The sequence below is a fragment of the Gigantopelta aegis genome, chromosome 5, assembly GCF_016097555.1.
Source record: "Gigantopelta aegis isolate Gae_Host chromosome 5, Gae_host_genome, whole genome shotgun sequence".
In the NCBI taxonomy this organism is placed as follows: Eukaryota; Metazoa; Mollusca; class Gastropoda; order Neomphalida; family Peltospiridae; genus Gigantopelta; species Gigantopelta aegis.
The window spans coordinates 5,684,153-5,705,759 of NC_054703.1; the positions used below are offsets into that span (position 1 = coordinate 5,684,153).

The 21,607-nt window shown below is 39.7% G+C and overlaps 1 protein-coding gene across 1 annotated transcript in view; it reads left to right on the forward strand.

Annotated features, from left to right (window-relative positions):
- The first annotated feature begins 328 nt into the window (after nt 1–328).
- The window catches only part of LOC121373497, a 28,007-nt gene continuing 6,728 nt past the window's right edge, over nt 329–21,607 (forward strand). The window contains exon 1 of the mRNA XM_041500167.1: nt 329–21,602. Coding sequence (XP_041356101.1) covers nt 329–21,602 — 21,274 coding nt within the window. The remainder of the gene's footprint in view (nt 21,603–21,607) is intronic.

A 21,607-nucleotide genomic window follows, 5' to 3' on the forward strand; every position in this document is an offset into this window, starting at 1 on the left:
AACACACACAACTTACACAAAACAGGTACACACACGTTACTTTAAACTGGGGGTTATTATGTATAAAATCTTCATATATATGTATGCTTCTTCTTATTACTGTGTCTTACTCCTTTCAGACGAGGATGTCAGGACTGTAGACACAGATGTTTGTACTAGAGAGGAGCCCGATGTCGACAACAGAGGGGACGAGCGTGTGGTGAGGAGAACGAGGAGATCTCAATCCCTTGATGACACGAGACCAGAGGCGGAGCTACAGGATCATCTGCAGCGAAGGATTCAGCTAGAGTCGGAAATCTACGACCTCCTGTCGGAGATCGAGACCATCATGACGACCAAACCTACTCAGAGAGAGAGCATGATTTCCACCAGCTCTGAGGAGAACTCAGAAGCCATTGCACTGGAGATGCGGAGACAGATAGCAGCAGAGAAGGCACGAATAGGAATTGTTTTGTCCTCAAGTTCTGAAGACTTTTCTGGAGCAGCAGCTGTTGAGAAGGAAGAAAAATCATTCCTGTTGACAGAATCTGAGTATGATTCGCAAATTACTACTCCAGGTGAAAAAGTGGATATTTTTGAAGATTCAGAAGATGCCAGTGAAATAGGTTTGGAAGAATTAGACCAAAGAGGAAGCAACGGTGATGACAATTTTGAATTAATAATTCAGAGTGAAGAAAACAGAAGTGTGTACCTACCTAGAGATCAGTTAGTGAGTTCAAGTATTGAAGACGCCATGGTAATTACTGAAGACACAATGATGACAGATGCTGAAGGATCCTCCATAATAAGTGTCGAGGCTGATAGAGTCGAAGAAAGTCCTTGTATGGAATCACTAGATAGTGAAATTCGTGATAAGAAGGCTTTCATTGAAACTATAGTTAAAGACATTGATGAGAAAACAGAACCAGCTTTTCAAGAGGCATCAGTTAGTGATGTTGATGATCTAGTTGAGATGGATGTCATGGAAACAGATGTACTACATGAAGAACCTGCTGAAGATGAAGACCTAAGAGACAGAAAGGAGTATGTCCAAACAATCGTCAGTGATATGGACAGAGACATGCAACAGTCTGAAGAAATAATTTATGAGACGATTTCTTTTGAATATTTGTCTCGTGAGTCATCAGAAGACACCTACAGAAAGTCACATCTTACAGAGGATGATGCGCCTTCCAAGGAGCTGATATGTGACCTGGTGGAGATATCGTCACCTGAATACCCATCCAGTGATCCATTTGCCCATGATGCTATGTCAAAAGAATTGATATCAGATCTAGTGGAGATGGTGTCAGTGCAGTATCCAGGAGAACGGATACGACAGGCAGATATTACTAGAGAAACAAGTATCACTGCAGAAACAATACATGACACAAATTGTAAAACAACAGACGAATCGGAGCCTGCAAGAGTTGACAAATCAGCAATGGAGAATGAATCAGAAAAAACTGACACAACACAAAAGGAGTTTGAACCAGAAATAACTGACATCACAGAAAAAGAGTTTGAAGTGGAACGATCTCACGTCACAGAAAAGGAGTTTGAACCAGAAATAGCTGACGTAACACAAAAGGAGCTTGAACAAGAAATAACTGACATCATAGAAAAGGAAACTGAACCAGAAATAACTGACACGTCAAAAAAGGAGCTTGGACCAGAAATAACTGGTGTAACAGAAAAAGATATTGAACCTGAAATGTCTGACATAACAGAAAAGGAGCTTGAACAAGAAGTAACTGACATCATAGAAACGAAGCTTGAACTAGAGATAACTGACACATCAGAAAAGGAGCTTGAACCAGAAATAACTGATGTAACAGGAAAGGAGCTTGAATCTGAAATGTCTGATATAACAGAAAAGGAGATTGAAGCAGAGGTAACTTTCATTTCGAAAAAGGAGCATGAATCTGAAATAACTGATATCACAGAGAAGCAACTTGAACCAGAAATAATTGGCACAACAGAAACACAGCTTGAAACAGAAATAATGGACACTCCAGAAAATGAATGTGAATCAGAAATAACTGATATCAAAGAGAAGGAGATTGAAGGAGAAATGACTGACGTCTTGAAAAGTGAACTTCAACCAGAAATAACTGACATGTCGGAAAATGAGCTTGAACCAGAAATAACTGACACCTCAGAAAAGGAGCTTGAAGCTGAAATAACTGAAGTTGCAAAAAAGGAGATAGATATAGAAATAACTGAAACCTCAGAAAGGGAACTCACACCAGAAATAACTGAAACCTCTGAAAAAGAGTTTGAACTGGAAATAACTGACAGCACAGAGAAGGATATTGAGTCTTATGATGAACGTGTTGACAAAACTTCAACATATGATGTTACTGAAGCACTGCAAGACAGTGAAACAGTGGTGACTATTCATGAAGTTCAAACAAGAAAATATGACTATGAAGTTAGTGAATTAACAAAAGATGACTATAAAGCTACTCGAACAACAAAAGATGGTTATGAAGTTGAGAAAACAAAACTAGATGACTATGAAGCTAGTAAAACAATAAAAGATGGTTATGAAGTTGAGGAAACAACAAAAGATGATTACGAAGTTGACCAAACAACAAAAGATGCCTATGAAGTTGAACAAACAATAAAAGATGACCATGAAGTTGATGAAACAACACAATATGACTATGAAGTTGATGAAACAACAAAAGATGACCATGAAGCTGATGAAACAACACAAGATGACTATGAAGCTGGTGAAAGAACAAAAGATGAATACAAAGTTGCTGAAACAACAAAAGATGAATACAAAGTTGCTGAAACAATAAAATATGGTTATGAAGTTGCTGAAATACAAAAAGATGACTTTGAAGTTGACCAAACAATAAAAGATGACTATGAAGTTGACCAAACAACAAAAGATGACTATGAAGTTGATCAAACAATAAAAGATGACTATGAAGCTGGTGATACAACAAATGATGATTATGAACTTTATGAAACAACAAAAGATGACTATGAAGTTCAGGAAACAACAACAGATGAATATGAAACTGTTGAAGCAACAAAAGATTATTTTGAAATTGATGAAACAACAAAAGATGACTATGAAGTTGATGAAACAACAAAAGATGACTATGTAGTTGATGAAACAACAAAAGATGACTATGAAGCTGGTGAAACAACACAATATGTCTATGAAGCTAGCGAAACAACTAAAGATGGTTATGAAGTTGAGGAAACAACACAAGATGGCTATGAAGCTAGTGAAACAACTAAAGATGGCTATGAAGTTGAGGAAACAACAAAAGATGCCTATGAAGTTCAGCAAACAACACAAGATGACTATGAAGCTGGTGATACAACAAAAGATGGTTATGAAGTTGATGAAACAACAAAAGATGACTTTGAAGTTGATCAAGCAACAAAAGATGACTATGAAGCTGGTGAAATAACAAAAGATGGTTATGAAGTTGATGAAATGACGAAAGACGACTATGAAGTTGAGAAAACAATGCAAGATGACTCTGAAGTTGGTGAAACAACAAGCGATGGTTATGAAGTTGAAACAACAAAAGATAATTATGAAACTGACCAGAGAACACAAGATGGCTATGAAGTACAGGAAACAACAAGAGATGACTATAAAGGTCAGGAAACAAAAGATGACTATGAAGTTACTGAAACAACAAAAGATGAATATGAAATCGAGGAAACACCAAAAGATGACTATGAAGTTAGTGAAACAACAAAAGATGAATATGAAATCGAGGAAACAACAAAAGATGACTATGAAGTTCAGGAAACAATAGATGACTTTGAAGTTAGTGAAACAACAAAAGATGAATATGAAATCGAGGAAACAACAAAAGATGACTATGAAGTTCAGGAAACAATAGATGACTTTGAAGTTAGTGAAACAACAAAAGATGAATATGAAATCGAGGAAACAACAAAAGATGACTATGAAGTTCAGGAAACAATAGATGACTTTGAAGTTAGTGAAACAACAAAAGATGAATATGAAATCGAGGAAACAACAAAAGATGACTATGAAGTTAGTGAAACAACAAAAGATGAATATGAAATCGAGGAAACACCAAAAGATGACTATGAAGTTGATCAAGCAACAAAAGATGACTATGAAGCTGGTGAAACAACAAAAGATGACTATGAAGCTGGTGAAACAACAAAAGATGGTTATGAAGTTGATCAAATGACGAAAGACGATGATGAAGTTCAGGAAACAATGCAAGATGACTCTGAAGTTGGTGAAACAACAAACGATGGTTATGAAGTTGAGGAAATAACAAAGGATGATTATGAGCCTGACCAGAGAACACAAGATGGCTATAAAGTTCAGGAAACAAAAGATGACTATGAAGTTAGTGAAACAACAAAAGATGAATATGAAATCGAGGAAACAACAAAAGATGACTATGAAGTTCAGGAAACAATAGATGACTTTGAAGTTAGTGAAACAACAAAAGATGAATATGAAATCGAGGAAACAACAAAAGATGACTATGAAGTTCAGGAAACAATAGATGACTTTGAAGTTAGTGAAACAACAAAAGATGAATATGAAATCGAGGAAACAAAAGATGACTATGAAGTTCAGGAAACAAAAGATGACTTTGAAGTTAGTGAAACAACAAAAGATGAATATGAAATCGAGGAAACAACAAAAGATGACTATGAAGTTAGTGAAACAACAAAAGATGAATATGAAATCGAGGAAACACCAAAAGATGACTATGAAGTTAGTGAAGCAACAAAAGATGAATATGAAATCGAGGAAACAACAAAAGATGACTATGAAGTTCAGGAAACAAAAAAAGATTACTATAAAGTTCAGGAAACAACAAAAGATGAATATCAAGTTAGTGAAGCAACAAAAGATGGTTATGAATTTGAAGCAACAACAAAAGATGACTATGAAGTTGATGAAACAACAAAAGATGACTATGAAGCTGGTGAAACAACAAAATATGACTATGAAGCTGGTGAAACAACAAAAGATGACTATGAAGCTAGTGAAACAGCAAAAGATGAATATGAAGTTGAGGAAACAACAAAAGATGACTATGAACCTGAAGAGACACTGACAAATACTTCTGAGCAATACGACGAAGCAGGAAGTTTGGTGGATGACAAAATTACTGAAACAACAGCAAAGGTTTATTTTCAAGCTGCAGTAACAGATGTTCACGAGGACGAAGAGGAACACATTGAGTACATTAGTTCAGATCATCTGTTCACACAGAGTGACATTTTCACTGAGATGAGGCCAAAATTTGTCCCAGAATTAAAAGACCCCGAAGCTTTATTCTTCCAACTTGAGACTCTTTATTTCATAGACGACAAAGGTTTGAAGACAGAACCAACAACAGACTCAGTATCTTCTGATAGCAACCTTGACATAACTGAAGGTATTCCAAACATGTCCACTTCAGAACAACTTGACAGTGTTGTAATTACTTGTGACAAAGATACCAAAGATGTAACTGATGAAGAAGATGAGAGCACAGGGAAGTTCGAGGAATTGTTTTCTCTTGATGAAGACAATCAAGGCACCATAGAAACAAGACCATTTATTAGTGAAGAAGAAAGTCGTATGGAGACCAGAGAGATCCAAGCATCTCCAAGTGAAGTTGTGGATAGCATAGAAACTGAAATATGTACACCTACCACAATAGAACATTCACTTACTGCAGATGTTGTGAAGGCAGACCTCTTTTCACCAGAGAAAGAAGAAAGTTCCTATACCGTTGATGAGGACAGTGATGATAGAGTGGAGCATGATACAGTCTTGGAGGATGAAGTGGGTGAATACATCACAGTTGAACGTGTGGACAAGACGGAACATGTATCAGACGCTCCTGTGTATCATGCAGTAGAACAGTGTTTGGAAATAACTACAGAAGACAGTGCTGACATTCAATATGACCAGTCGCAACTGACATGTGTAGATGTTAGTGGTGAAGGACAAATCGGTGATGATAAAACTAACCTCTTGAAAAGACATGTCTCAGAAATGTCTGTTGAACTTAATAATGAGGGTCGGCCAACAGTCTTTGAGAGTGAGGTATGTCTTGACCTCAACATAGACAAAGAATCATCTCATGATCATTCTGCTGAATTATCTTATGCATTGGATCACCAAGGGCAACCACAACAGTTCACACGTCAAATATCTGAACTTTCTATAGAGATTGGAGGTTCTAAAACACAGACAGATATTGGAGATGCATCAGAAAAGGCAGATGAAGACAATGGTGTAGATGCACCTGGTAGAAAGAGTTTCACAAGCTCGTCCAGCTACATGATAGAAGCCTATCTCAGTGATGTGACGAGTTCACCTACTTCCCCATACGTAATGTCGTCAGCAGAACACAAGTTCTATCCTAACGTTGCTCTTGTAGAGCTTCCCTCCGAGGATGAACGAAGTCTCAGCTATACACACTCTGACCTGGACGACAGTGTCTTTGGGATGGACACAGAGTCGGAGTGCTCTAAGAGCAGACTGGATGTCAGTCAGCTGACAGAAGGCGAGCAGTCGGATTCTGATGTAAGGTTTGACTACACTCCTGAAATGTACAGTCACACTGACAGGTCCACGAGCACAGCCACCGTAATGCCAGTGGTCTTCAAGAGCGAGTACTCCACCGAGATCAACCAATACTTTAAGAATAAACAGACTGGGGATGATCAGGAGTGTTCAGCAGTTACTGAAGAATCCACGGTAACAACTCATCCTTGTGAACACACTGATGAGACATCGGAACAGACGACTGTAGAAACAACTCCAGTCATTCTTGTTGATGAATTTGTGGATGTTTATCAAGCATCACCAACATACAGTCAGGCTGGAGAACAAGACACTGCAGTTGAAGTCACAGGAGAAGAATTGACTGGTAGTGAAACTAACGTACTGCAAAGAGATGAAGAATATATGACGCAGATGACAATGGATACAATTCAAGAACATGAAAAGCATCATGAAATAGTTGATTTACGGGAATCTCTTGATCATGAAGGTGAATCATATAAAGACACATCTTTCCAAATTTCAGATGAAGATGTGGCACAGCTATCTGATGAAGTGTCAAATGTTTCAGCTGATGGACAGTCTATAGCTGATGAACTTGATGTTTCTGACTCTGAAGGTGCCTCTGCGATGGAGAGTATATCTAGCTATGTTCCTGAGAGTACTGACTGGCAAAAGATTACCTCACACTTTCTGGTAACTGTAACAGAAATACAGCGTGCTCATCAAATACAGCTGTCTGTGTCAAACTCTGATGCATCTAATGGAGACATCCTGGATGAAGATGTAGACTTCCTGGAAGAAGTAGGTGACAGTGGTGAAATTGCCTCAAAAGAAGCTGATGAGCAACTTGAATTAATAGAAGTGGAAGAACATGAAACAGTAGAACACGAAGTGAAAGAAACAAAAGAGCATGAAGTGAAAGAACAGGAAGTGAAAGAAGTTGAAGAATATGAAGTGAAAGAAGTTGAAGAACATGAAGTGAAGGAAGAAGAAGAATATGAAGTGAAGGAAGAAGAAGAATATGAAGTGAAGGAAGTTGAAGAACATGAAGTGAAGGAAGTTGAAGAGCATGAAGTGAAGGAAGCTGAAGAACATGAAGTGAAGGAAGCTGAAGAGCATGAAGTGAAGGAAGTTGAAGAACATGAAGTGAAGGAAGTTGACGAACATGAAGTGAAGGAAGTTGAAGAACATGAAGTGAAGGAAGAAGAAGAACACGAAGTGAAGGAAGCTGAAGAACATGACGTGAAGGAAGTTGAAGAGCATGAAGTGAAGGAAGTTGACGAACATGAAGTGAAGGAAGTTGAAGAGCATGAAGTGAAGGAAGAAGAAGAATATGAAGTGAAGGAAGTTGAAGAACATGAAGTGAAGGAAGAAGAAGAACACGAAGTGAAGGAAGCTGAAGAACATGACGTGAAGGAAGTTGAAGAGCATGAAGTGAAGGAAGTTGACGAACATGAAGTGAAGGAAGTAGAAGAACATGAAGTGAAGGAAATTGAAGAATATGAAGAGAAGGAAGTTGACGAATATGAAGAGAAGGAAATTCAACAATATGAAGAGAAGGAAGTTAAACAATATGAAGTGAAAGAAATTGAAGAACATGAAGAAAGGGAAGATGAAAAATACGAAGAGAAGAAAGTTGAAGAACATGAAGTCAAAGAAGAGATAGATTGGGAAATGAAAGAAGAATCCGAAAAATGGGAGGTTGAAGAACAAGAAGTAGTGAAGAAACCAAATGTCCAAGAAAAAGAAGATGAACTGCACACAGATGAACCACAAGGTGATGGACAAAAAGATCCTTCTGAAATCATCAACCAGATAGAAGACCTCATTCATCAGATACCTTTCAGCGACAGTCTACCTTCATCCAATATCATCACTGCAACCAGTGACCACAAGGCAGAGACCAGTGATCTCATTAATGATTTACAAGATATACTGGTAGACAGACATGAAAAGCTCGAATCCACAGAGACATATTCTATAACTCCACAGACTGAACCATCTGCAGAAGAAGATACGCTGACTGAGGACATTAGCCAGCAGACGTGTGTTGTGGCTTCGTTAGAGACACTTGCACAGTCCTGTCTGTCAGAAACAACAGGGTATTCCTACCTGTCAGCTACACCTCTTGATGCTGCTGATTGTATGGAAGCAGAGGATGGCCCTTCAGATGGCCAGGTTGTTGACGATACATTGAAAAAAACTCGAATAGTGGCAACTGTTTTAGAAGCTTTGACAGAAACTTCTGAAGAGCCAGCTAGTAAGGAACGTTTGTCCGAAACTCCAGTGGATTCTGAGGAATGGCTTCTAGCTGTATTCAATCCAGAAACAGAACAGATGGATTACTCCTACGGGTCAGTGGATGAATCAGCGATTGTAGCAGAGCAGTACAGGGAAGAACTGGAAAGTCTTCGGCATTCACTGTCAATTGTCTTTGGTGACTCTACAGAAGCACAGGTGGTTACAAGGGATGAAGAACGCGGAGAACAAGCTTCTGTTGAGCAGGGTTACCAGAGAGACGACACACTCTCTCAGACTCGTGATGGTGACAGATTGCTTTCTGGTGAAGGTGATGAACTGGAAAAACAACATGTTGAACTGATGGAAAAACAGGTTGATGTGTCTGAGACAGATCAGCTCACATCTTTGATGGAAGAGAGGTTTGAAGAACTGTTGAGTTTCTACGATGATGTGTCAGAGGAAATCGTTAGCAGTGATATATCACCAGTAGAACAGGAAGTAAAGGATGCTTCTACAGAAGGTGAACAGATGATAGATCATAGAGAGGAGTTCATAACTGGAAGGTCTCTTCTTCAAGACTTGGACACTACTGAAGGTTTAACAATCAAAGAGCAGGCCAGACCAGAGACTCTGGAGACTGACATTGGAGGTGTTGACAGCACAGCTGAAGAGCTAGTGACTGAAATTACAGATATTGACAGCAGACATGAAGAGCTAGTGACTGAAATCACAGATGTTGACAGCACAGCTGAAGAGCCAGTGACAGAAATCATAGATGTTGACACTACTCGTGAAGAACCTGTGACAGAACTCACAGATGTTGAAACTACTCATGAAGAGCAGGTGACTGAAATCACAGATGTTGACACAACTCGTGAAGAGCTGGTGACTGAAATCACAGATGTTGACACTACTCGTGAAGAACTGGTGACTGAAATCACAGATGTTGACACTACTCGTGAAGAGCTGGTGACTGAAATCACAGATGTAGACACAACTCATGAAGAGCTGGTGTCTGAAATCACAGATGTTGACGTAACTCGTGAAGAGCAGGTGACTGAAACCAGAGATGATGGGATCACATGTGAAGCTTTAGAGACCGAAATCACGACAGATGCTCTTACTGAACAGGAAGATCTAATGACTGAAGTTACAGAATATGTTGACAGCATGTATATAGAAATCACGACTGGAACTGATGCCACATCAGAAGACCTGAAGACTGACATTGCTGCTGAAATCACGACTGGAATTGATGCCACATCAGAAGACCTGAAGACTGAAATTGCTGCTGAAATCACGACTGGAATTGATGCAACATCAGAAGAATTGAAGACTGACATTGCTGCTGAAATCATGACTGGAACTGATGCCACATCAGAAGACCTGAAGACTGAAATTGCTCCTGAAATCACGACTGGAACTGATGCAACATCAGAAGACCTGAAGTCTGAAATTGCTGCTGAACTGGAACAGACAATAGATCACAGAGAAGAATTTATGACTGAAGCTGAGAGACATTTGTTTGAAGATTCGGAGACTGAAATAACAGATGTTCATTACAGGCCTGATGAAACGGAATCTACTGCAGATGTTGATATTCGATCTGATGTCATGGAAACTGAAATTTCAGAATATGTTGAAACCACATCGACACAATTGGGGACTCAAACTAAATATGAACATCTTGGTAGTGAAATTACAACAGATGTTGTTTCCAAATTTGAAGATCTCGAAACTGAAATCACAGATGTTGATACTACTCTTGAAACTATGGTACCTGAAATCACAGACGAAACTGTGACTGAAGTTAAAGAAGATACTCTTATCAATGCTAGAGATTTGGAAACTGAAATCACTGCTGAAACTGAACAAACAATAGATCACAAGGAAAATTTCATAACTGAAGTTCAGAGTTCTGCATTTGAAGATCTTGTGACTGGGATGACTGCTGAAATGTATTCTAAACCTAACGATATTGGTGCAGTAGTTAGAGATGTTGATACTACAGCTGAAGATTTAGTGACTGAAATCATTGAATCATTTGATACCACACCTGAAGGAACCGTAATTGGAGATGAAGCACAGGTTGATACCACACTTGAAGAGCTGGTGACCAAAATTACTTCTGAATCTGAACAAACAATCGAACAAACACACAGAGAACAAACAATTGATCACAAAGAAGCTTTCATTGATGAACTCGAGAAAGCTGTATTTGAAGATACAGTAACTGACATTACAGATGTCGACACCAAAACAGAAGATATAAGTACTAAAACCAGAGATGTTGACACTACACGGGATACAGTTGAAATCACAGACGTTGACAGCAGACTGGAAGACACAGTTACCGAAATTACAGATGTTGACACCACTTGTGATACAGTTACTGAAATCACAGATGTTGACAGCAAACTTGAAGACATAGTTATTGAAATTACAGATGTCGATACCATACCTGGTGATATTGGTACTGCAATCAAAGATATCGACACCATACTTGAAGATACAGTGACTGAATTCACAGATGCTGTCACCAAACCTGAAGATATAGTCATTGAAATCACAGATGTTGACACTAGACCTGACGACATAGTAACTGAAATCACAGATGTTGGCACAACACCTGAAGATACAGCAGCTGAAATCACAGATGTTGACACCACTAGACCAGAAGACATAGTAACTGAAATCACAGATGTTGACACAACACCTGAAGATGCAGTGACTGAAATCACGGAAGTTGACACAACACCTGAAGATGCAGTGGATAAAACCAAAGATGTTGACACAACACCTGAAGAAGCAGTGGAAGAAATCAAAGATATTGAGACAACACTTGAAGAAGCAGTGACTGAAATCACATCTGTTGACACAACACCTGAAGATGCAGTGACTCAAATCACAGAAGTTGACACACCTGAAGATGCAGTGACAGAAATCACATCTGTTGACACAACACCTGAAGATGCAGTGACTGAATTCACAGATGCTGTCACCAAACCTGAAGATATAGTCATTGAAATCACAGATGTTGACACTAGACCTGACGACATAGTAACTGAAATCACAGATGTTGGCAAAACACCTGAAGATACAGCAGCTGAAATCACAGATGTTGACACCACTAGACCAGAAGACATAGTAACTGAAATCACAGATGTTGACACAACACCTGAAGATGCAGTGACTGAAATCACAGAAGTTGACACAACACCTGAAGATGCAGTGGATGAAACCAAAGATGTTGACACAACACCTGAAGAAGCAGTGACTGAAATCACAGATGTTGACAAAACACCTGAAGATGCAGTGACTGAAATCACAGGTGTTGACACAACACCTGAAGATGCAGATACTGAAATCAGAGATGTTGACACAACACCTGAAGATGCAGTGACTGAAATCACAGATATTGACACAACACCTGAAGATGCTGATACTGAAATCACAGATGTTGACACAACACCTGAAGATGCAGTGACTGAAATCACAGGTGTTGACACTAGACCTGAAGACATAGTAACTGAAATCACAGATGTTGACATAACACCTGAAGATGCAATGGATGAAATCGCAGATGGTGATGTAACACATGAAGACGTAGTTACTGAAATGAGAAAAGATGAAGATTTGGTGTCTAAAACTGTAGCAACATTGGTGACTGAATACACAACAGATGCTGATCTCACACATGGAAATCTTCCTGAAATCACTACAGATTTACATTCTGAAACGAAAGACCAAGAAAGTGGAATCTCCACAGATACTGAACAAGAAATAGATCACAGAGAGGAATTCGTAAAGGAAGGTAGAAAATATGTGATAGAGGTGACGTATAGTGATTCTAGTGATGATGATGAAGCTTTGGAAACAGATCATGACACAGAAGGTTTCAGTACCCCTGGTTCAGACAACATAATCAAACGGCCTGGTGTCAGCAGTCAAACAGATGTTCCTGATGTTGCTGATTCTGTCTCTGGTGAATCAACTGTTACTGATATAGCAGATGCATCTATTGAAACACTGTCAGGACAACTCGGGGATGAAATCACTGCAGACGTGTATGTCGATACAAAAACTGAATATGTAGTCACCGAAATAACAACAGACAGGGATACTGATCTGATGGCTGGACATTTAGAGACTGAAATTGCGGAAGTCACTGATACAACTCTGATGACTGAAGTTCACAAATATGCTACACATGAAAATGAACAAATGATCGATCACAAAGAGGAATTTATTGATGAACTTGAAAAAACTTTTTTTGATGATGAAATCACAAAAGACGTAGATGTTGGTGCCAAGCCTGAATATCTGGACACTAATGTCGCAGAAGACAGAGTCATTGATGGTGGATCTGGACATATTGATGTTGATATTGGAGCTGGAGATATGGAAACTGAAACCACAGAAGACAGAGTTATTGATACTTTAACTGAACATCTTGAGACTGAAATAGCAAATAATGTGGAAATTTGTGCTGCAGCTGAAGACTTTCAGACTGAAATCACTGATAATACAGAAACAATTCTGGCAGAAGGCCTTGTAACCAGTGAACTTGATAGTGTAACAACTGACACTGAACAAAGAATAGACCACGTAGAGGAGTTTATCAGTGAAGTCGAGAAAGCTGGGATTGAAGATCAGATTTCTGAATCGACATCTGAAGACGTTGATGTAAAATTGGAGATTGAAACAACAGAAGGTGTTGATATTGAAAGTGAAAAGCTAGAGGTTGAAATTACAGACACTGAGGAAGTTATCACCACAGCTGAAGATTTGGAGGATGAAATCACAGTAGATCAGTATCCTGACACTGAAATCCTTGTAGATACAGATACCAGTGTAGTGGAAGGGCTTACACGTCATGCCTATGATCATGAAGCAAGAGATGTTGAACAAACAATAGACCACAAAGAGGCGTTTATCACTGAACTCGAGGACGATGGTGTTCAAGATCTGATGTCTGAAGCATCAAAGTGTGATGTTGATTTCAAACTTGAATATCAAGAGACTGAAACAACAAAAGATTATGTTGACATTGAAAGTGAAAAGCTAGAGACTGATATTAAAGAAAGTGAGGACGTTACCACCACTGAAACCACAGTAGATCAGTATCCTGACACTGAAATCATTGTAGATACAGAAACCAATGTCGTGGAAGGTCTTACATTAGATGTCCATGATCATGAAACAACAGACACAGAACAAACAATAGACCACAAAGAGGAGTTTATAAGTGAACTCAAACAAGCTGGTGTTGAAGATCAGATTTCTGAATCGACATCTGAAGACATTGATGTCAAACCTGAATATCTGGAGACTGAAACAACCAAAGGTGTTGTTGTTGACATTGAACATGAAAAGCTAGAGGCTGAAATTACAGACACTGAGGAAGTTACCACCACAGCTGAAGATTGGGAGGCTGAACCCACAGTGGATCAGTATCCTGCCACTGAAATCATTGAAGATACAGAAACCAATGTAGTGGAAGGTCTTGCATTAGATGTCCATGATCATGAAGCAACAGATATTGAACAATCAATAGACCACAAAGAGGAGTTCATCAATGAACTCGAGGAATCTGGTGTTGAAGATCTGATGTCTGAAGCATCAAAGCGTGAAGATGTTGATTTTAAACTTGAATATCAAGAGACTGGAGCAACTAAAGATGATGTTGACATTGAAAGTGAAAAGCTAGATACTGATATTAAAGAAAGTGAGGGCGTTACCACCACAGCTAAAGAACTGCAGTCTGAAACAACAGTAGATCAGTATCTTGACACAGAAATCATTGAAGATATAGAAGACAGTGTTTTGGAAGGGCTTACACATCATATCCAAGATCATGTAACAACTGACACAGAACAAACAATAGACCACAAAGAGGAGGTCATCAATGAACTCGACAAAGCTGTGATTGAAGATCAGATTTCTGAAATAACAAAGACTGAAGATGCTGATGCCACATTTGAACATGCGGAGACAGAAATAACAAAAGCTGTCGATGTTGATGCTGTGCATGAACAGGTAGAGACTGAAATTGCAGAGACTGGGGAAGTTACCACCACAGCTGAAGACCTGCCGTCTGAAACCACAGTAGATCAGTATCTTTCCACTGAAATCATTGTAGATACAGAAACCAAAGTAGTCGAAAGTCTTACACCAGATGTCTATGATCATGAAGCAACAGATATTGAACAAACAATAGACCACAAAGAGGAGTTTATTAATGAACTCGACAAAGATGTAGCTAAAGATAAGATTTGTGAATCGACATCTGAAGAAGTTGGTGTCAAACCTGAATTGCAGACTGAGATAACAACAGATTTTGATGTTGACACTGAACATGAACAGATAGAAACTGAAGTTACTGACATTGTTGAGGTTACTACCACAGATGACGACCTGGAGACTGAAAACACAGATGTTGACACTGAACATGAACAGATAGAAACTGAAGTTACAGACATTGTTGAGGTTACTACCACAGATGACGACCTGGAGACTGAAAACACAGATGTTGACACTGAACTCACTGAAGATGTAGAGACCCGTGCAATGGAAGGAGTTGTAAGAGAGGTTCATGGCCAAGTATCAGCTGAACAAAAAATAGACCATAGAGAGGAGTTTGTTGATGAACTTCAGACATCTGTAACACTAGAGGACAACATTACAGACATCAAAGATGTTTCTTCCACAGCTGAAGAACTTGAGGTTGAAATCACAGTAGATGGAGATACTGGCACTGAAACCATTCTACATACAGAAACCAGTGTAGCTGATGATCATGTAACAACTGACATTGAACAAACAATAGACCACAAAGAGGAATTTATCGGTGAATTCCAGAAAGCTGTGGATCAGATTTCTGAAACAACAAAGTTGGAACATGATGTCAACCTTGAATATCTGGAGACAGAGATAACAAAAGATGTTGATTTTGACAAGCTAGATGCTGAAATTACAGAAACTGAAAAGGATACTACCATAGCTGAAGATCTGGAGTCTACAGTAACAAAAGATGTTGATGTTGACGGTGAATATGAACAGCTAGAGTCAACAATTGCAGCCACTGATGAAGTTACCAACACAGCTGTCGATCTGGGTGATGAAATCACAGAGCATGGCCAACTTGACACTGAATGTACTGACGAGAGCAGTTTAATGGAAGGACCATCAGAGGTTCATGGCCACGAAACAGCTGAATTTGAACAAACAATAGACCACAGAGAGGAATTTCTTAATGAACTTGAGACATCTGTACATGAGTGTCAGATTTCTGAAAAAGCAGTGCATGAAGATGATGATGTTAAACATGGGTATCTCAAGCCAGACATAACAGAAGATGTGGGTGTTGTTGATACTGATCGTGAAATGCTAGAGGCTGGATTTACAGACATCAAAGAAGTTGCTTCTGCAGATGAAGATATGGTACATGAAATCACCGAAAACACTGGAGATACAGAAATCAGTTTGATTGAAGGGCTTGTAACGGGTGTGCATGATCATGTAACAACAGAAACTGAACAAACAATAGATCACAGAGAAGAATTTATTACTGAGCTCGAGCAGACGGTATTGGAAGATCAGATGGTCAGTGAAGATCATCAAGCACAGCCTGAGTATATTGAATCTGCAATAATAAAAGATGTGGATGTTGATACCAAACATGAACATCTGAAAACTAAAAGTCATGGTGATGATGTTATTGCCACTGCTGAGAATCTGGAGTCTGAAGTCACAGAAGATCATGATGTTGAGACTGACATCACAGGTAATACAGAAACTGACGAGGTGGAAGAGATTGTAGCAGTTACCCACGAGTACATATCAACTGACACCGAGCAAACAATAGACCATAAAGAGGAATTTATTCATGAACTCGAGCAAACTTTACATGGCGATCAAATAACTGAAACCACAGTAGATGGGGTCATTGGCAAACCTGTATATTTGGAAACATCTGAGATCACAGACGATGTAGATGTTGATGCTAAGCCCACAGATCAGAAGAGTGAAAATAAAACAGATGTGGATATCATACAGGAAACTTTAAAGATTCAGACCTCTGGAAATGTTGATACTGCAAGCCAATACAGTGAAGTACAAGACAGCACAATGGAACTGGCAGTGGATAGTGCACAACTTGATAGAGATAGAACTGTTGAAAAAGCAGCTGGTGACTATGTGCCAGTTACTGAGGAAGAGAAATCTCAGGATTCTGAAGGTCGATGGTTAATTGCTAGATACAACCCTGAGACTGGAGACATGGAATACTCGTATGGGTCTGCTGATTTAACTGAGGATCAGTCTGTCATTGATGGAAGCTGTTTGCAATATAGTACTGCTAACAATGAAGACATGTCATTAGATCTTGCTGATCATGAAACTGGAAGTAGTCCTCGGTCGCAGACAAAAGAGGAATCAGACAATGTTACTCCAGTAGATGAACCAAACTACTCTGATGTTGTAGACTGGCTGAATGGAGTCCAGCAGGCATCTCAAGAATGTCTTCCTGACAGAAGTTACACACAACCAAGTGAACCTGACGATCTGTCAAGCCAAATATATGAGTCAAAGTCTTCTTACGATGAAGCATTCCAAGACCTGTTGGATTTTGATCACAATGTTGAATCGTCGGTTGAAACAGACTCTTATATCAGGACTGACAGTGAATCGGCGATTGACCACAAGGAAGAACATCTGCAGGGGGAATGCCAGGAGAGTTTGACCAGTGGAGTTACTTCAGGTCATACTGAGAAACCTTACGATGTAGACGACGATACATCAAGCAAGCCAGAGCATGATGCAGGTACCAGTCCCTCAGGGCACCAATCCACAGATGAAATGACGAAAGGCATCACAGATGGTGGAGCTGATGAACACATTGTTGAATATAGTCAACAATTGCAAGCACATGTAGTTGAAGAAATGGAAGCTACAATACAGCCACCAGAAGATAATCATGTTGAATCACAGCCAGACTATTCCACTGAGGTTACTGGTCCAGCTTTCGACCAACATATTCATCTTGGATTGCATCCAGACAATTCCACTGAAGTCATTGTCCGACCTGAAGATTCAGGTGACTGGTTGATAGCACGGTTTAACCCTGACACAGAAGATATGGAATACAGCTATGGGTCAGTTCCTACAGAATCAACTGAATATCCTCTTAGTTCTGACAAGGCTGAGGGTGAAGGTCAAATCCCTGAAGATTCACTGCCAGTACCAGAGACTAGTGAACTAGGCGGATTGGAAGAGAATACAACCAACACACTGACAGCAGTTGCAGAATCTCATAATATCAAGGAACATCTAGTTTTCACTGAGAGTATAATTCCAACATACCAACAAGTTACAGATGCTAATGAAGCCATTGGATTAGAAGGCACAGAATCACAGGCAGCTGAAGATGAATATCATATTGATGCAGATGTGGCTGATGCTACCAAAGGGCTCTTCATTCACACTGACACAGCAATGGATGCCACTGAAACTGCTGATTTAGAAGACAATATCGGTGAAGTGCAGGTCGATTCAAACATGATTCTGGATACGACTAGTACTGCCCAAGAGAATCTTATTCATGCTGATGACATCAAAGATCACCAGGCTTCTGATGTTGCTGATGGTGACAGTCTTGAAAAAAGCCTTCATGAATTTGAAGAACTGCTGAAATTTGACGAGGATGAAGTAGATCCACAGCAAGCAGTGAGTCTAAGTATGGAAGATGATGCAGCTGGAGAATGCAGCTTAGGTACATGTGATGATGATCAGATGAAGTCAAGTATTCAAGGAGATGGTTTAACTGTTGCTACTGATGAACAACACAAACCTGGCAACAGTGGAGATACCTCACTGGTAGCCAGAGATGACGCTGTGCCAGTTATCGCTGATTTGGAAGAGTCTATGTATGTCTCCATGTCGGATGCTGATGTAGAAGATCAATCTGGTGGTACTGCTGATACTAACATTTTGACCATGGAACAGAATGATGACTCCAAGCTGGGTTCTGATATCAATGCCTCGTTGTACCTGTCTGCACATGAAACTTCAGAAACATGGCAAAGAGAAACAGAAATGAAAAAAGAAGATCAAACAAAAATGTCATCAGATGTTGAAGAAGGGTTAGAAATGAATGAGAAGGTTGTCACGGATGTTGAAGATCAAACAGAAAATTCAGCACATACTGCAGACGTTCAAGGTCGACCAGAATCTTCAGTAGATGAGAATGTTGTCACAGATGTCGAAGATCAAACAGAAATGTCAGCAGATGAAAACGTTGTCACAGTTGAAGATCAAACAGAAATGTTAGCAGATGAGAAAGTTGTCACAGATGTTGAAGATCATTCAGAAATGTCATCAGAAGAGATAGTTGTCACAGATGTTGAAAATCAAATAGATATGACAGCAGATGACAAAGTTGATAAAGATGTTGAAGATCAAACAGAAATATCAGCAGATGAGAAGGTTGTCACAGATGTTGAAGATCAAAGAGAAATGTCACCAGATGAGAACGTTGTCACAGATGTTGAAGATCAAACAGAAATATCAGCAGATGAGAAAGTTGTCACAGATGTTGAAGATCAAACAGAAATGTCAGCAGAAGAGAACATTGTCACAGATGTGGAAGATCAAACAGAAATGTCATTAGTCGAGAATGTTGTCACAGATGTTGAATATCAAACAGAAATGTCATCAGATGAGAAAGTTGTCACAGATGTTGAAGATCAAACAGAAATATCAGCAGAAAAGAAAGTTGTCACAGATGTTGTGGATGAAACAGAAATATCAGACGGGAAAGTAGCCTCAGATGTTGAAGATCAAACAGAAATGTCAGCAGATGAGAAAATTGTCACAGATGTTGTGGATCAAACAGAAATGTCAGCAGATGAGAACGTTGTCACAGATGTTGAAGTTCACACAGAAATGTCATCGCATGGGAAAATTACAGATGTTGAAGGAGATAAAAACGAAATGTTAGTTGATGAGAAACGTGCCCCAAATGTTGACGAAATTAAACCACTCACACATGAGAACAATGTCACAGATAAAGCAGATGATTCTTTGTTAAAAATGCCAAGTACGAAAACGTCTGACAGTCAAGGATCAGAAAGTCCATCAACAACTGAGGCTGAATATCTTTTGGCCGAGGCTTTTGAAGCTGGTGCAAAGCGTCCTGTGTTTTACATCCCTGACATAGAAGAAAGTACCGATGTTCTGGATGAAGATGATAAGGCTATTCTTGGCATAGATTCAGAACTGGAGTCCCAAATAATTGCTTTAGAAGCTGCTACTACTCCAGCTGCTGGTGCGTCCACTCCGTCAGATTCGGATGGACTCCCAGGTGTTCTTACGGTCCCTATGGAAGCAGTGGAAACAGCGCCTTTGAGTCATCTTGGAATTGTCCAGGCATCAAGTCAAACGGTTGGTGAACCAACACAAGAAGTCAATGTGAAAGATCAGATTCCCGTAGAGGGTGGGAGCAGACAGTCCAGTGTTCCTGCTTCAGACCGTTCTGAGACTGTGTCAGATTCCCTGGAAGCCCAGTACGAAATGGTTGTTGTAGATGACACGGATGAAGACCTCAAGGGCGAAGAAGACTTTGACGAATCTGTAGATGATGACTGGGTGTTCACTGCCAGTGACCAGGCAGACAAAACAGAAGTTACGTACGTTCCACCACTAAACAAAAGTGATGCTACTCACGACGAAAGGCCAACAGATATCAGTGGATCAATGGTAATGGTAGACTCTACAGACAAAACAGCTGAAGAAAGTGGGTCGTCAACTGCAGAAGGCAGACGTCCTCGGATTCCATCACTGTATCAAAGAACAATGTCAGCAACCCTCTCAGGTGTGACAGAAATGGTTGATTGGACGCAAGAGATTGGTCAATTGGATGATGCTTTTGAAGACGATTTGTTTAAAGGAGTTGATGATAAGCAGCAATCTCCAACACAGCAAAGACTGGCCAGGTTTCCGTCCTTTCCTAGCAGAACACTGTCTGGAAGTCTCTCTGAAGTTAAGGAGGAATGTCATGAAGACACTGGACCACTACGTGTAGAGGAAACGTTAATAGCAGAAGCATGTGCAACTGAAGAACAAATACCTCAACACTCGAAGCCTGAACCAGATGTCGATGAAGAACACGAGTCAGTATTTAGACCTGATGCAGATGACGACTCGATGTCAACTGACACACTGTCTATCAGGAATCCTTACGCTGCTCTCTGTAGCGACTCAACAGACACTGCGTCTGAAGCGGACTCACTTACTGGGAAGATATATACTTTCAAGGCATCGCAGGAGCAACACATTCCACAAACAGCAAAGCCAGGTCTGCAGCGGCAGCCAAATGTTGTTCTGGAGAGTGAACCTTCCAAAGATGATGACAGTCTCTCTTCCAAAACGCAAACTATTTCCAGTGATCAGCAAAAACCAGCTGCAAAAAGTAAGAAGAAGAAGAAGAAATCCAAGAAATCAGAAGGTGATACTCGAGTAACGTCTGTTTCTGAGTCTACATTTACTGAATTAGCGTCTTCAGATAGCAACACCCAGACATCTTTAGATGATATTGCCATGATTCAGAAGAGTTCTAAAGCACCTGCGTCTGATCTACCAGAACACGCTGTATCAGATGGCAAACTTGATTCGCCACCATCTGAAACTGGTACACCTAACAAGGACATTCGACCTAAGATGGATTCAGCTGAGCAGTCTAATGCTGTGGGTGGTGCCAAGAAGAAGACCATCAAAAGGTCAACAGCACAGGAATTGAAGACCAAGGAAACAGAACCAAAAGAAACAGATATAAAAGAAACTGAAATAAGTGAG